The following is a 17,343-nucleotide window of genomic DNA, read 5'->3' as shown; positions in this document are numbered from 1 at the left end:
GCAGCCAATCCCTGGATGGAAAGCTGCTTCAAGTAGACTATGTATTTTAATGTTGAATATTGAATTAATTTTTTTGCTGATTCAGTGTCCATGCTCATTGATTTTTGGGGGATATATGGTTTAATAATAATGATAATTATAATAATAATAGTAGTAGTAGTAGTAGTAGTAGTAGTAGTAGTAGTAGTAGTAGTAGTAGTAGTAGTAATATTTTACTATTGAATGTGAGATCACTCCTTTACTGATTCTGTGCCCACGCTATTGGCTTTTCGGGTGATATTTGCTCTGATATTATTACTATTGTTACTACAACAGTTTGACTAGACCACTAGGTATCCTATTTAATAATAATAATAATAATAATAAAAAGACAAACAGAACAGAGGACTGGCACAACAAACCAATGCACGGACAATACATGAGACAGACTAAAGAACTAGCCAGCGATGACAATTGGCAATGGCTACAGAGGGGAGAGCTAAAGAAGGAAACTGAAGGAATGATAACAGCGGCACAAGATCAGGCCCTAAGAACCAGATATGTTCAAAGAACGATAGACGGAAATAACATCTCTCCCATATGTAGGAAGTGCAATACGAAAAATGAGACCATAAACCACATAGCAAGTGAATGCCCGGCACCTGCACAGAACCAGTACAAAAAGAGGCATGATTCAGTGGCAAAAGCCCTCCACTGGAGCCTGTGCAAGAAACATCAGCTACCTTGCAGTAATAAGTGGTACGAGCACCAACCTGAAGGAGTGATAGAAAACGATCAGGCAAAGATCCTCTGGGACTATGGTATCAGAACGGATAGGGTGATACGTGCAAACAGACCAGACGTGACGTTGATTGACAAAGTCAAGAAGAAAGTATCACTCATTGATGTCGCAATACCATGGGACACCAGAGTTGAAGAGAAAGAGAGTGAAAAAATGGATAAGTATCAAGATCTGAAAATAGAAATAAGAAGGATATGGGATATGCCAGTGGAAATCGTAACCATAATCATAGGAACACTAGGCACGATCCCAAGATCCCTGAAAAGGAATCTAGAAAAACTAGAGGCTGAAGTAGCTCCAGGACTCATGCAGAAGAGTATGATCCTAGAAACGGCACACATAGTAAGAAAAGTGATGGACTCCTAAGGAGGCAGGATGCAACCCGGAACTCCACACTATAAATACCACCCAGTCGAATTGGAGGACTGTGATAGAGCAAAAAAAAAAAAAAAAACAAAAAAAAAAAAAAAAACAAAAAAAAAAAAACAAAAAAAAAAAACAATAATAATAATAATAATAATATGTGCTATTGAAAGAAATGACTGCATCAGCTGCAATTAGCTCGTAGAAATACCTTTCTGTCTTACTTATGATGATTTTCTCTCTGTTACTTACAACTGGCGAGTAACGCGCCAAGCGTCATCATGAGGCAGAAGTAGATTTTCACGTCAAATTATGGCATTGGTGTAAATGAAATGTGGCGGGCAAAGCCCTAAGAGTTTTACAGATTCTGTAGATAGATAGATAGATATTTTTATTGACCACAATACAAAATAATATGAATTTTACAAAAGAGTATTTGGTCCAAATTACAAAATTAAGTACAGTAGATTTTGTAAAATCTCTTATACAAACTAAATGAATTTCAATTACACATATATTGTACTAAAACTAAAACAAAACCAATTTAACTATACGCCATCAACAAGTTCCTGTAATTACATTTTACACATTATAATAACGTGTTACATTCAATACAAGGAAAGAAGCTTATGTACAACTTTACATACTACATCATAATCGGTTCTGGTTACTAGCAAGTCTAAAGCTGTGGTAAAGTTTTATGTCTGCCTGATCTGTACCGAAAGTGGACAATTTTCAATGACATGAGTCTCTGTCTGGACCTCACCGCATGAACACAACCTCTCATCCATCGGCAGACGGCACCTACCCCTTCTGTTCCACCGACCTGTCTCAACTGCCAATGAATGAGCACTTAACCGCATTCTTGTCCATGATCACGTTCTATTTCATTAAGTCTTAATTGGCTTGTATAAATGTCATGAACGACTAAAAAAGAGATGACAGGCCAACGTTGCACTCGGCTGCAACCGAGAATGATCATGGCAATTGATCTGAGCAGACTGTCGGTGTAACGGAACGTAAAGTTTGGGGGGGGGGGGGGGTGGAGGGTGGTGGGGGGGGTTAGGATAGAGTGAGGGTTCGATTACAATCGATTTGAACTCCTAAGTGTCCCCCTCCCCCGAAGGTTTGGAAGGGGGGAGTAGGGAGGTGAAAGAAGCCATGAGGGAGAGGAATAAAGAATGGGGCAGACCCATTTGCCTGGTGGTCATCAATGTAGTGCTTGTGGTACTTTTTGTGTTGTGATTATTAATTATTCTTGTGTAATAATTGTGTGAAAAAGGCAAAAAGGCACGCACAAAGGCTCCTGGGGGGGGGGGGGAGGTAGGACTCAGACCACGGTGCTGCACAGTAGTGACATACTTATCTAGTAGAGGTCAGCTATTTAAAGAGTAGCTCCCACCGACACCGACAATAACTAACTGTAGGGGGGGGGGGGGGTGGGGGGGGGGGGGGCATAGGATAGGATGGAGGGTTCTTCGGGTGCAACCGATTGTTTTCGAAGGGCAATTATGGGGGGGGGGGTGAAAGGAAGGTATCAGGAGGAGAGAGAAAGAATGGGACCGACCCATTTGTCTTTTAGTGCGTAGTTACGTGCTTGTAGTGTCTTGAGTCTGTGCTTGGAGTGACGCAAATTGGACTGTTTTATGTGTCTAGAGGCGTGGTAAGGGCTATCTAATGGTATCCTTCCCCCGGGTTGGTGCCGGGAGAGGGACTCGGATCACGGTTTGTCTTAGTGGAATCCACTCTTTGAATAGTTGGGGGTCAGCATGGGGTCATCCGCATACTGATCTTTCATTGGTTGCCGGCGTGGAGCTGCCATCCTATTGGCTAGAAAGCTTTTCTCTCGAGCCACGCCTCATGCTTGCGGTGCGTATCTTCGAGGCACGGAGGCGCGACGTCATCGGGTGTCAAGTGACGTGGGGTGACGTCACGCCGGTAGGAATTGTTATTGGCTGCTGGTGCGGCGCAAATTTCCATTGGCTGTTGCTCTGCTTGTCTCGTCCTCGTCCAGCGTTTCTATTCCTGGGGTTGTCGTTCTCTATGGTATTGCTGGTATATTCTGGTGTATACGCGATCCTCGCTGGTCAGGGGCTCTCCCGATAATACCGCCGCGGGGGCAGATGAGTTCCTGGTGTGCGATCCTGATGTGGTTCCTGACAGGACCCTCCTGCGCGTGGTAAGAGATCCTCTTAGACAGTTTCATAGTAGTCATACTGATGATGTAAGAGTCGGGAGATGAAAACTGGTAGACTACATTCTTTTCTTCTGCTTCAGAGGATTTCTACAAGATAAACGCAGCCATTTCTTTCAACAGCACATGTTTCAAAGAGGTCTCCTGACAGTCAATAATAATAATAATAATAATAATAATAATAATAATAATAATAATAATAATAATAATAATAATAATGATAATAATAATAATAATAATAATAATAATAATAAAATATTATGAATAATTTCTGACTGAACGTGACATTATTCTTTCACTGACTCAGTGTCCTCGTTAATTGTTTTCTTGAGGAACTTGCTTACATAATAATAATAATAATAATAATAATAATAATAATAATAATAATAATAATAATAATAATAATAATAATATCAGTTATTGTTGTGGTTTTTAAATGCTGAAGGTACTACACTAATACTACTATTGTATTAGGCAGCTTAGAGATTACACAGTGGTAATACCACTATTATTATTATTATTATTATTATTATTATTATTATTATTATTATTATTATTTATTATTATTATTATTATTATTATTGAGAGATATTGCTGCATCAGCTGCATTTAACTCGTAAATAGTCTTCTCTATTTTTCAAATAATTGCTTTCTCTCCGCTATTACAACTGGCGAGTATTGCACCGATATGATTCATCAGGAGGAGTCAGTTTCAGGGATATTGCTTACAAATTTTTTTATCACAGTAAATACACAAATAGGTCAAAATATAAGTCGATATTTTGACCTATGTGTTTATTTAATGTGATTAATAAATTTGTAAGCAATATCCCTGAAATTGACTCCTCCTGATGAATCATATCGGCGCAATACTCGCTAGTTGTAATAGCAGAGAGAAAGCAATTATTAGAAAAATAGAGAAGACTATTTACAAGTTAAATGCAGCTGATGCAGCAATATCTTTCAATAAAACTTGTTCGAAAGAGGGTGTCCTTCCAATATTATTATTACTATTATTGTTAGTATTATTTTTAAAGTTTTTTTTGCGTATGTACTACTACAAATCTTACTGTAAAACTATAACATTAAACTTTTTAGAAATTATCCTCCATTGATGCCACTTCTGCAACTACTACTACTACTACTACTACTATTATTATTATTATTATTATTATGTACTAAAGTTTATACTGTTACAAACGCTACTGTAATACCCATATATTATTTTACTGTTTAGAAAGTATCCAACAGCAATGTCACTCACAACCATCACATTCAACAACTACAACCCCATCTCTATTCCCCCCCACCAGGGATTTTTCGTCGCCACTCTGTACTGCTTGCTGAACGCCGAGGTCAGGCTGGAACTGCGGAAGATCTGGCAACACTGGCGCATGACCCAAGAGCAGGAGAAGAGCACGAACTTCCATTCGGCCTTCTCTCAGTCCAGAACTTACTTCAGGTGAGGTGTGGTCCAAGTTTTTGTTTTGTCTGTGTGGATTCTACCAGTCGCATTTCAACTTCTTTAGCTTCTCGATTTCGTCACACTCTGGAAACGCCTGTCACTCGCTACTGAGCCTAGCGAGAAAGAAGTGAGGGTACAGAACGATGCGATGATAATTGCCTGGTCACGAAAGAAGGCGTGTTTGTTAGGTTACTTTTTCCTTTGATGTTGGTGTCTTTCTGTTATCTTCAGTAATGTTTCTCGAAAGGTGACCATGCACATAAAAACACACTTATTTTATATATATATATAATATATATATATATATATATATATATATATATATATATATGCATTTTTATCACATCACCGTGATTCATATACCTACATTCAGCTCAAATGTCCTTTAATACCCAATCCAATTCGCCCTACTACGGAATTAATATATTTTCGTATATGTTATCCGAAAGGGAAATTTTTTAGTTGATATTAATTATCGTCCTCTGGACGTGGATTCGAACCAGTGGACAGAGGAGAAATCATGACTTCAGTGATGTTACTTACTCGGCCATCTCGTCCGCTGGTTCGAATCCACGAGAGGACGAAATTATTATCAACTACAAAATTTCCCCTCGGTTAACATATATGAAAATATATTGATTCCGAGGTAGAGCGAATTGGATGGTAAAGGACATTTGTAGCTTATGCTATATATATATATATATATATATATATATATATATATATATATATATATATATATATATATATACATATACATATACATAATGTGTGTGTATGTGTATTATATGAATAGATATGAGTATGCATACATATCTATTTGCCTCTTCGCAATGCGTTGACATTTACGTATGCACAATAATAAGTATACGTATGTGTGTACAAATTCTCGTATAAAACAATGGAATTAATAATTTTTAGCAACTTTACAGTTTCTTTAGATAGAGAGAGAGAGAGAGAGAGAGAGAGAGAGAGAGAGAGAGAGAGAGAGAGAGAGAGAGAGGTTAATGGATACGTTTGATGAAAGTCTTTGTAGGAAAAGGTCTTTTAACGAATGTGAATTGTCCATTTTTCCTCTTTTCTGAAACTTATTGTCAGTAACCCATCTCCCATCAAGTGTTATGACGCAATCACATCCAGATTTTCTTCACCCTATTATCCTTCGGAACAGTCGAGGAACGGCGTCCCCCGGGACCCTTCTGGTGGGGGGGAACAAGAAGAAGCCGGAGGGCGATCAGAGGGCTGGAAGCGATCCAAACTTCCTGTCGGGGACGTCGAAGACGAACGGCGGTCCACCTACCCACGCCAGCTGTCTGGTCAATGAGAGGTCGAGCTGCGATGACCTAAACAAGCAGGTGAGCAAAGGAGGATGTTTTCTGTTCTCAGGAGGTAGGGTTTCTACTCTATGGCGTGAATTAAATTTTCTTGTAGGAATTGCAAGAAAAGTGTGATCTGTTCCAGAGTGTAAAGGATTGTCTACTCACAGGGCTCATTTTTCTCGTAGAAATTGTAAGAAAAGTGTGATCTGTTCCAGAGTGTAAGGGATTGTCTACGCACAGGGCTCATTTTTCTTGTAGGAATTACAAGAAAAGGGTGATCTGTTCCAGAGTGTAAAGCATTTTCTACGCACAGGGCTCATTTGTCTCGTAGAAATTGTAAGAAAAGTGTTATCTGTTCCAGCGTGTAAAAGACTGTCTACTCGCAGAGCTCATTTGCTCGTAGAAATTGCAAGAAAAGTGTGATCTGTTACAGAGCGTAAAGGATTTTCTACGCACAGGGCTCATTTACTCGTAGAAATTGCAAGAAAAGTGTGATCTCTTCCAGAGTGTGAAGGATTTCCTATGCACAGGGCTCATATGTCTTGTAGAAATTGCAAGAAAAGTGTGATCTGTGTTAGAATGTAGGATTTTTTTTTACCCACTGAAAGACTCACTTTCTTCCAGAAAAGTAAGTCCATCAATGGACAGAAAATCCTACATCTCTAAAACAGATGGGCTCACTTTTCTTGCAATTTGTGAAAGAAAAGTGCGTCCTTCTGTCTTAGAATGTAGGATTTCCTTTCCACTGAAGGACCCCATTTCTTGCAGAAATTAAGGGTTTGATTCGTCCTGGGATGTCATGCCCCTTTTCGACTTATTATTTCCCAGAGTCTATTTTTGTCGGTTGTCAAAAGGACGCAATCTTTGTTTGCCAGTTAAATTATATCTTATTCTTTAATAACCTCATTTGCGTGAACTTCTCTCTGCCTTTTATCCAATTTGTGAAGTTATTGGGGAATCTGTAAACTCGTTTAAAAATTTTATTTTTCGTACTTCAAACGGGTCTGTATTTCAACATGAATTTAAAAAAATCTAAAATACCATATTCCCCTTCCTTGATTTTTTATTGCTACTTTCGTAGGTAGATGTTGAAGGAAGAAAAGAAATAATTTGTTTATGAACTGGCAACATTCACGTTCAGCAATGTTAAAAAAATAAAAATGAAAAATAACTCAGATATTTAATTTTTTTTTTAAAGTGATGAACGTATAATCTGGTCATTAGCTTCCGAAAGGGACAGGAATTTCTCGTCTTGGAAACTCGGTAACGAGACTCGGCTTAGCTATCGTGTCCTAGCAGAGACTGGTCGTGCAGAGAAGAGGGGGATTACCTGTAAATTCAGACGATTTTTTCCGATGTATAAGCCCCTCGTAAGCAGGTGATTACCGTCATTCGTAGGAGAGAGGATATGGTAGTCTAGGAATTCGATGAAGATGTCTCGGTTTGAGAATTATGATTCGTAATCAATTGCTGTTGCTGCGCTAAAACAATTCTCCATATATTTCTGATAGTTTTCTTACGTTTGTATCTATTTACTTCGCGATTATAACTGATCTCTTCTTTCTGCATTTCCTATTACCTTTTGTCACTTCCAAATGGACGCTATATTCTTCGGAAGCATGAATTTCAATTCATTGGTCCCAATTTGCATGTTCCATATGAATAAGACTCATCTTTAGAGGAGAAAAACAATAACGCTTTCATTATCATTGATTCAGTACGACAAGGTAAACGATTCATTAATATATTATCACTATCGCTGCATATGATAAGTCAAAGGTTAAGGCATTGCACACGGGACCTTATAAGTGAATTATTGGTTTATATCGCTCAAGTATTTGTCTGCACTCTTTCGGATGTTTTTTTTCGGAAAGTAGTGATTCATTTGACGGAGTAATCTCCCTCAATGAATGGACCAGTTTAACTCAAAACATGAAAATTTCGTGCATATAATTTTAGGAGGTCTAATTCCGGCGTACAGTATTTTATTGAAGCGACATTCACACGTTTCATGAAATATTGGAGACAGTTATGATATTTATGCATGAATCATGGAGATGTCATTCATATTTATGCTGTAATTGTGAATAGTTACTCTGATATTAATGAAATTTATGCTTTAGCTTTGGGTGTGTTAGTGCAGATATTACAGAAATTTATTTTGTAATTTTAGACAGTCGGACATTGTACTGTAATGAGTAACTTACTAGGCGATATTATGATATGTAACCTCTAACTTTGGTCTGTGTTTGAAAACCGTGTTTAGAATCACAGTGAAATCAGTGACCCTGATAGCTGTGACGCCAGATGACTGGCATTCAACCCTGGTTGCTCATTGATGACAGCATTTGCAATGAGGTGATCGTCAGCATTTTTTAATGTACCACGTAATATAGAGGATGTATTATTTTGATTTATATTCCCATTGTTTTGGTGATGAATTTTCGGGAAGACAAGAGGGAACTGGATGTAGATTTATACTAATCCGTATCACCTTCCTTAACGTGATTTATGGCGCTCAAGTTTAGAGATGGATAAAGTGAAACAGAAGGTTCATTCCACCTGCTGTTTGTATACTCGAACACACACACACACACAGGTGGGATGTCGGGCCCAGATGTCAAGGCAGAGTCTGGATTCCAGACGGTATGGTAAAAGTGGGAACTAGCCGCAGATCTTCACCAAGACCTCCTTATACCAAAGCGGATGGGCACGTCGTCAGACTCGGCACGATACCGCTTAAGTGACTAGGGCGAAATGCGATTTGATAGGGCACCAGAAGTATATTGTCTGACATCTGTCAAAACGGGCAATATCTCTCAGTCCTTTGGTTTCTGCCACTAATCCCGGTAGGTACTTGAAAGCGCCATTGAAAGCCGGCAGAGAAGGGCATGGAGTAGAGAGTAGAAACAAGTGCTAATTAGGGTTGACAGGGCTCAGCTCGGGGGGCGGGGAGGCGGGGGGGGGGGGGGGGGCTGCAGGTGCGAAGCGCTGCTGAAAGAAGGATATGGGTACGGGGTCAGGTCGTGGAGACGACGCGCGAGAGAGTGTGACATTTAACAAATTCTAGGGGCCCAATCCCTTCAAATGACTCTTGTAAGATTTGGCTGGGAAGTTTGAACAATGGAGGCGAGGGGGGTGGGGTGCGGTCCCAAAAATCTTCTACCTTTCTCGAAATGGTAAGTCGTTAGCCGCTTAAGGCCGGTATCTTAATTGGGTATGACAGGCAAATAAATCCTAATTGACAAGACATGAAAATGACAATTTTCGCAGATGCCTGATGACACAAGTCCATGTTTTCGTACTCGAGACATCGTTAAGGAAGAAAGGAACAATAGGGGATGAACAATGAGTCTAATTATCTCAAAAGTCACAACAACAACACTCTTTGCTTGTATTTTGTGTTTCCCAAAAATCAGTTCCTCTATTTCTCCAACGATTCTTTCAATTTCCCTCATCCTTCATGAATAGAAGAAAGTTCAAAACAAGTGTCAGAATGACGCTTGTCACAATATATATATATATATATATATATATATATATATATATATATATATATATATATATATATATATATATATATATATATGAGAGAGAGAGAGAGGAGAGTAATATAGGTGTGCTTCGCCCCAAAACTATTCTCCTAAGGATTCTTTATCACCCTCTGTCGCTTCCAAGAGACGCCCGTTTCCTTGTCCCCGCTCCTTTCATCTCTCCTTCGTTCTTTTGCTGGCATTTCTGCATCCGTTTCCTTTATGCATCGCCACTGCAGTTCCGGCAAATGTTTACGTTCTGCTCCGGAACCATCTGTTCTTTAAAATATCGTTTTCATATCAGGAAATAGACGAGAAACTCTCTCTCTCTCTCTCTCTCTCTCTCTCTCTGTCGTAAAGACGTCTGATACGATTAGGTAATTGAACGTATACCTGTGCTCTATGTCTATTTTGTTTTTCCGTGTGTCGTATCCTCTATGCACCGTAAGAGACAGCTTCTTTGCTCGTATTTTAGATGTTTCATAGCAAAATGTTATACTTTCTATTTTATTTTTTATTTAAAGGTTAAAATAGTTATGCATAAATTTGGTTAAACAACTGGTCCGTGAAGGTTTATTCCACCTCATCTTCTACCAAGTGATTCATTTTCCCTATTTGTCTGTCCTTCCATTTTGCCTACACAACCCAATCCCCCCCCCCCCACACACACACTTAAACACACGGTCATATATTTAGCGCTGAGATGTTTACGGAGCTACTTAACGTGAATAGTTTTTAATCTGCCTTACATAAGGCGGTAAGAAGCATTTTTAGAAAATTCGTAAGAAATGAATAACGCAGAGGGGAATTAAGCCCATTGCATTGAGCTGCGGCAAGGGTACACACATACATACAATATATATATATATATATATATATATATATATATATATATGAACCGATGAATTTCTTATCAACTAAAATATTCACTTTCGGTTAACACGAGGTAGAGCGAATTTATATTAAAGGACATTTGTAGCTTGATGCGTGTATATGGATCACGGTGATGTGATAAAATTCATATATAGTATATATATATATATATATATATATATATATATATATATATATATATATATATATATAATATATATATAAGTATACCTGACTGTGGCCAGGTGTGATATCACTTCTTAATTGCTGATCGATTTTGTACAGGTAAGTCTTCCTAGATATGGAGGAGTATAGAGGTGGTTCTATATCTTTGAATAGCCATCTTCCTGTATAATTCTGCTATAGTAGATTCACATCAGCCGTGCATTTGATGTCTAGGCCAGTCCCTTACGACGCTCCTGATTGGCTGTTGATAAGCCCAATCACAGGGCTGGAAACTCCTCTCAGGCTCTCTCGAGAGTTCACATAGGAAGGATGTATGTTCCACCTCACCTGGAAAGATGGAACGTACATCCTGCCTATGTGAACTCTCACAAGAGAGACTGAGAGCTTCCAGCCCTGCCATTGGTTTATCGACAGCCAATTAGGAGCGTCGTAAGGGACTGGCCTAGACATCAAATGCACGGCTGATGTGAATATACTATAGTACATATTAGCCCCTACCCGTAGGAATTTTCTAGGTTCTATTTTCCACTTTCTTTCATGACTAACATTAGCAACCAACTTATTATTAAGAATATCAAATGGTCTATGTCCCCTACTAATAATAATCATCAGGCGGTAATATTCGATATTTTAGGGGGGGGGGGGGGTGAGATAGCGTTGAATAAAGATAGTATATCACTTCAGATGAAGAATCAATAAAAAAAATTCTGAGAGTCTGACAAAATCGGTCTTATTCACAGTAGTCCATAAGTCCTATAAACGAGGGAGAAAGTAGGCCAACTTGAGCGGTGATTCCATTGTGCGTTTTTGGATCTAATTCCTCTCTTTTCTCCTTAGTATTCATTTGATAAGATCATGATATCTTGTTAAGTTTTTCTTTTATGATATCGCTGACACTTAGGTTATTCAGGGGCCCGATGCGTCGTGTTGCGTAATTTCGTTGATCAATGGACGCATTAAATATTTGTTTTGTCTGTGTGTGTGTGTGTGTGTGTGTGTGTGTGTGTGTGTTTGTGTGTTTTGTCCTTCAAAAGAACGCGTCCTTAGAACTGTTACAAAGACTGATTGACAGTGTTGGATAGTCGCGTTCATAACATGCCTGTATTTTTAGTTATTTTAATATTTTTTTTATCAAGGATTAATTTTGGCATGTTTTGAGGGAGATGTCTTTGAAATAATGTGGTGATGCTCATACACATACACACACGCATACATACACACACACGGTGACAAATCACTTATCACTCGTAATTCCTCTTCGGTGTTATCCCCGAGGTTGAGTGTATTGGATAGTAAACTACATTGCATCTTGATAAAATTGTGAACATACAAAAAAAAAAAAAAAATAAAAAAAAAAATGTAGCGGTGTATATGACAACAGTTCCAATAGTTCCCCCTCTCCACCTATCCAACACTTCGTCGATGACCTAAGTAGTGTAACGCCATGGTGCATTTTTGCATCAATCAGTCAATCTATCCAACACTTCTTAATTATTATGCGCTTTCCACCAGCTTTATCCTTCACTTTCCCCTCATGATCGAACCATGAAACGAGAGAAGGCTGCTAAGGTATGGGTGAGTGGCGTAGTGTATGTAAGGGATTTCATTGTACTGTTGATGAACCTCGAAGTCTTCTAGACAGGGAGGTCATCCTTGATTCAGTTGTGACAGAATGAACCTGACATTGATTTGTGTCTTAACTTCTTGTTGGTGGAAAGCGTATATTTATTCAGAAGTGGGGGAAGTATTAGAGTCGAATGGTTGTTGATGTGTTGGAATTGAGAGAGAGCCCTTGTGAGATAGAGGTGAGTGGCTTAGTGTGGACGTAATGCAGGTCAGTTATCTGTGTCGGTATATAAATTTTGCTCATAGGGAAGTATTCTGGATAGGAATTTCATTCTCAATGCAAGAGTTCTTTACTAAATTTATTAATCTTATCTTCTTAAATTCCACAGTCTCTGACAGTGAGCCTTGCCGTTGTGGAACTACAGAGAGCCAACGGCCCTGAGGACGAAGACAATCGACTCGCGACAGGAGACTCCACATGGTGTAAGGCCGCCGACGACTCCACGAACCTGGGCGATATGGGGGAGCTGGGATCGGCCCTCATTCTACAACCGCTCTCCCACAATGCCCACGACTTAGGCGAGCCTCACGGCACCTCCTGTAAGTCACTGAAGGCGAAGACGGGGGTTCCTTCGCTGCCACAAGCGAGCAACGCCCAGGAGGCGACTCTGGTCTCTGGTTGTGATCGGCAGAAGGAAACTTCCTCCGAAGGGTCGCCACTTCTGTCGAGTTCGCCTGGACTGGCTGAGAGTACTTTCTAGAGAAAGGTTTGCAATTCTGAGGCTTACCAGGGTTGCAACAGAAATGCCAAGAGTACTATATAGTGAACGGGTTGCAATTCTGAGGAGCCAGGGTTTCATCCGAAATACCGTGAGTACTTTCTAGAGAAAGGGTTGCAATTCTGTGGAGCTAAGGTTGCAGTAGAAACGCTGAGAGTACTTTCTAGAGAAAGGGTTGCAATTCTGAGACTTACCAGGGTTGCAGCCGAAGCGCTGAGATACTTTCTTGAGAAAGGGTTGCAATTCTGAGGCTTAGAGTTTTTGATCGGTTGGCGGAACTGTAGCTTCAGATGCTCTTTGAATGAGTAAGTGTTTTTTTTTCTTTCTTTCTCTGTAAATAAGATTCATGTATGGTGCTTCTGTAAATATATTGAATGTGATCTGATTCTCCGGGCAACTGAAAATGGGATTTCTTACATCAGAATGATGCATATTTCCTAACCACATTGTTTTTACTAAATTTTTATCATCTGCAAATTCTTGGTAGAGAGATATTTACGTAGTCTATGTGTGTGGATGACAGAGAGAGAGAGAGAGAGAGAGAGAGAGAGAGAGAGAGAGAGAGAGAGAGAGAGAGAATCTTTAAAAAGAAAATAATTGTGATTTTACCTTGAAAACACAAATCTTTCCAAACCTTTGATGATCAGTACAACTGCAGATGAGAGATTTCTACTTCCCCTTTCTACTTAGATATCCTATTTGGATATCTGGGATTTTTACTCAGTTTTTGAGAGGATGAGTTCTCTTTCAAGTTTTGATGAAGGGCGTTCGAGAGCAGCGATCACATAAGAACAATAGATGGGGAGCAGCCATTTAAAACAAGCATGACGGGATATGAAGCCATCGTCCGCCATCTTGGTTTAGGGTAGAAATGCGTGCTTATCAAACATTCTGTGATCTAACCTACTTTAGGGATAAGATAAAGTGTTCAAACTCGCCATAAGTGGCAAACAAAAGTTATAAACGCTAACAATAACATTCAAAGCATTGACAACTAGTTCTTTGCATTTTTTTTATACTTAAATGTTTATATAACTTGAAACAGCTACTCTGAGTAGAGACGTCACCAAAGCGACGAAGATGTGACTAAAGAGTTAAATCTTTTGAATTGTATTAGAAAAAGTAGCTTTTGTCGTTTGGTTAACTTAGCAGTTAAAGCGCCTCAGTGGCGTGGTCGGTTTGGTCTTGGCCTGCCACCGCGGTGAACGCGAGTTCGATTCTCGCGCATTCCATTGAGGGGTCAGAGATGTGTATTTCTGGTGATTAGAAGTTCACTCTCGACATGGTTCGGAAGTCACGTAAAGCTGTTGGTCCCTTAATAACAGGGGAGTTTGTTGTGCGTTGGCCAAAGGAATGGTGCATACTGTAGTAGGTATTCTGCTTCAATGTTACATTTGCTCTTCTAACTTTTATTAACCAATCACAGTAGATGTATCGCATGAATTATCATAAATAAAACCTTGAAACCATTGGTGAAGTCTTCCGTTTAAAATCATAAAATAAAACTAAAGGAGAAAACAATGTTTGTCCATCTTCTAGTGACCATTGTATGAACAATTTCACAGCTCAGTGTCTCCATCATCCAAATAAAACGAAAATATAAATCACTGCTGCATTAATGATAATTTCGTTATTTCATTTTAAGATATACTAAACGACTAACAAATGAATAATGTAAACTTCAAAATACACTAATTAAATACACTTTTAAGTAAGAACAGCCGATATGATTTATTCATGATTTGAATTATCCTTTTTTTTTTTTTAATTGATAGTGGAAACTTTGAGTTTGGGAATTGCACAATACTCGCTAGATTTAAGAAAAAAAAGGACGCAACCTGATGTTCCATATTCGTGTCGATTTCATCTATCGTGACGGATTGTTTTTTTTAGAAAAGTAATTTTTTTTGAAAAGTTTTTTTGGGGGGATTTTTTTTTTTTGTAAGAAAAGTGTAGTAAAGTGTAGAAAGGGAAGCGATGATTCCATTCCAAACTGTTACCTGACACAAATTATTAACTCTCATAAAACAAATGTATGACATAAGATTGGGCTCATTTGAAAAAAAACAAATTGAGTTTATAAAATTAAATAGTCAACTATTTCAAAAGGAATTTTAAACTATTAAGTAATAAAAATCATTTCTACAGAATGCAGTGTAAGATAAATGGAAAATATATGAATCATTACAAAACATAAAACATAGAGGATTAAATGAGGTTGACGTTAGATTCTCGCTGGCCCAAAGAAGTTATTGTCTTATTAGGTTATTCCTGACTTCCGCATCAAGGCAGCCGCCATCTTGGTTTAGTAGGTAGTGCCCACAGGCTGGCTTTATTAATGCATCGTACCCCTAATCTATTGTTCTTATGTGGTCGTTGCTCGAGAACCAATGTACAACGCAGCTTTCTTGGTTTATGATACCTGTGATTTCTCTATAGAGAACTTTTTTTATATTTATTTTAAGATCGATTTTACCATGATTTTTTTTTTTGTAAAACTGAAAGGTTGTAATGACTTATATCGTTATATATAAAGGAATGATTCGTGATTGTTTGAATTGTGGTACATGCTCAGATAAAACAATCATACACATACATACATACATATATATATATATATATATATATATATATATATATTATATATATATATATATGTATATATATATATATATATATATATATATATATATATAGTATATATATATATATATATATATATATACTATATATTGTAAATATAAATTTCAGCACAAGAAAGTGGCAATGTCTATGCATAATAAATAGAAAACGACGTGAAGCAGAAAGCTACAAGCCAGTAGATTACATGTGATTTTTAAAATTATTTGCAGACATAGTTATATACGTATATACCTTTTTTACATGCGGGTAAGTAAACGCATGAATGTCAACCTCAGATCTGCAATGATACCAAATAAACGTAAAGATATTAAGTTCAACACTATGTAAAATTACTCAGTTTATCTTCAAAGCCATTTGGTGTTTTACACGAAATCTAAAAGTCTTGCGGGACGAAATGTGTATTGCAGAATCTTGCTTTGTGAAGCAGTTCTCTTATGATTTATTGTAACTGTAATATCTATTTTTTCCATTGTATTGAAACGCATTTGCATAAACTAATTATCAGTCTTTTCTGTAAGCTGAGCAACCGTTTCATATTATTAAACGCTCCGCCAAATCTCCCCTCAAAATGCACGAATTGTGACTTAGATGGAAATTGCAAATATCTCGGCTTGAAAAAGGAATTACTTAATGTATTTATTATTATGACTTAACGTCATATTCTACCCTTTAGCATTTGCTCTTTGGACATTTTAGAAGATTTTCGTTGAATATCTTCTTCTTCTTCTTCATCAGCAAACATCTTCTCTTTTACGCATTTACAAACATTTACTGAAGTTTTGACCTCCAGAGCTAAAATCAATTAACTACATTGTCTCTTTCGAAGAGCATGTATATGTACATAAATGTATTTGTATATGTATGTAATATATATATATATATATATATATATATATATATACATGTATGGATGTATGTACATGCATATGTATATGAAGGTATTTATACATATATATACACACATGCATATGTATGCACTTATATACTATGTACGTACGATATATATATATATATATACATATATATATATATATATATATATATATATATATATATATATATATATATATATATATATATATATATATACATCCGAGTATGTGTATGAGTATAAACGAGTATGGATGTAATATATTACACTTTCTTTTTCCGAGTATGTGCGTGTGTGTGTACACACTGTGTAGAAATGAGTGTGGAATAGCTGGTATGTGTGTAGCATAGGCTGCCGTAATAGATTCTGAAACATTTGCTACCTCTACCGTCAAAGTCTTCTTGACTGCTCGCGCTTATCGGCATCCTAGACGCGACTTGAGAGCGCTAAGGAATTTCTCATCAAAATGAAGCAGGATTTGGAATTCTGGAATGCTCTCGTATCGCGCCCCCGCCTCCGATGAAGTGATGAAGTTAGTGATGACGTCAGTGGTGAGTCTCTCTTCGTACATTATCAATCTTTTTTTAATTTTTATTTTTATGATGATCACCACACCTCTTTTCAGTCTTTTCAACATTTACAGAAGATCTTGCGTTCCATATCCCCGAAGTTATTATTTTTACTTTGCATCAAAAGAGAGAGAGAGAGAGAGAGAGAGAGAGAGAGAGAGAGAGAGAGAGAGAGAGAGAGAGAGAGAGAACTTCTTAAAA

General features: G+C 37.8%; 1 protein-coding gene across 1 annotated transcript in view; it reads left to right on the top strand.

Annotated features, from left to right (window-relative positions):
• The window catches only part of LOC135219124 (secretin receptor-like), a 260,998-nt gene extending 245,355 nt beyond the window's left edge, over positions 1–15,643 (top strand). Inside the window, exons 11-13 of the mRNA XM_064255577.1 lie at positions 4,652–4,800; positions 5,975–6,158; positions 12,670–15,643. Of these exons, the coding sequence (XP_064111647.1) occupies positions 4,652–4,800; positions 5,975–6,158; positions 12,670–13,041 (705 nt within the window). The 3' untranslated portion in view covers positions 13,042–15,643. The remainder of the gene's footprint in view (positions 1–4,651; positions 4,801–5,974; positions 6,159–12,669) is intronic.
• The last annotated feature ends 1,700 nt before the right edge of the window (positions 15,644–17,343 follow it).

Source organism: Macrobrachium nipponense, chromosome 1, assembly GCF_015104395.2.
Source record: "Macrobrachium nipponense isolate FS-2020 chromosome 1, ASM1510439v2, whole genome shotgun sequence".
Lineage (NCBI taxonomy): Eukaryota > Metazoa > Arthropoda > Malacostraca > Decapoda > Palaemonidae > Macrobrachium > Macrobrachium nipponense.
The sequence above is the reverse complement of the archived record's forward strand: the minus strand, read 5'-3'. Positions and strand labels throughout refer to the sequence as shown.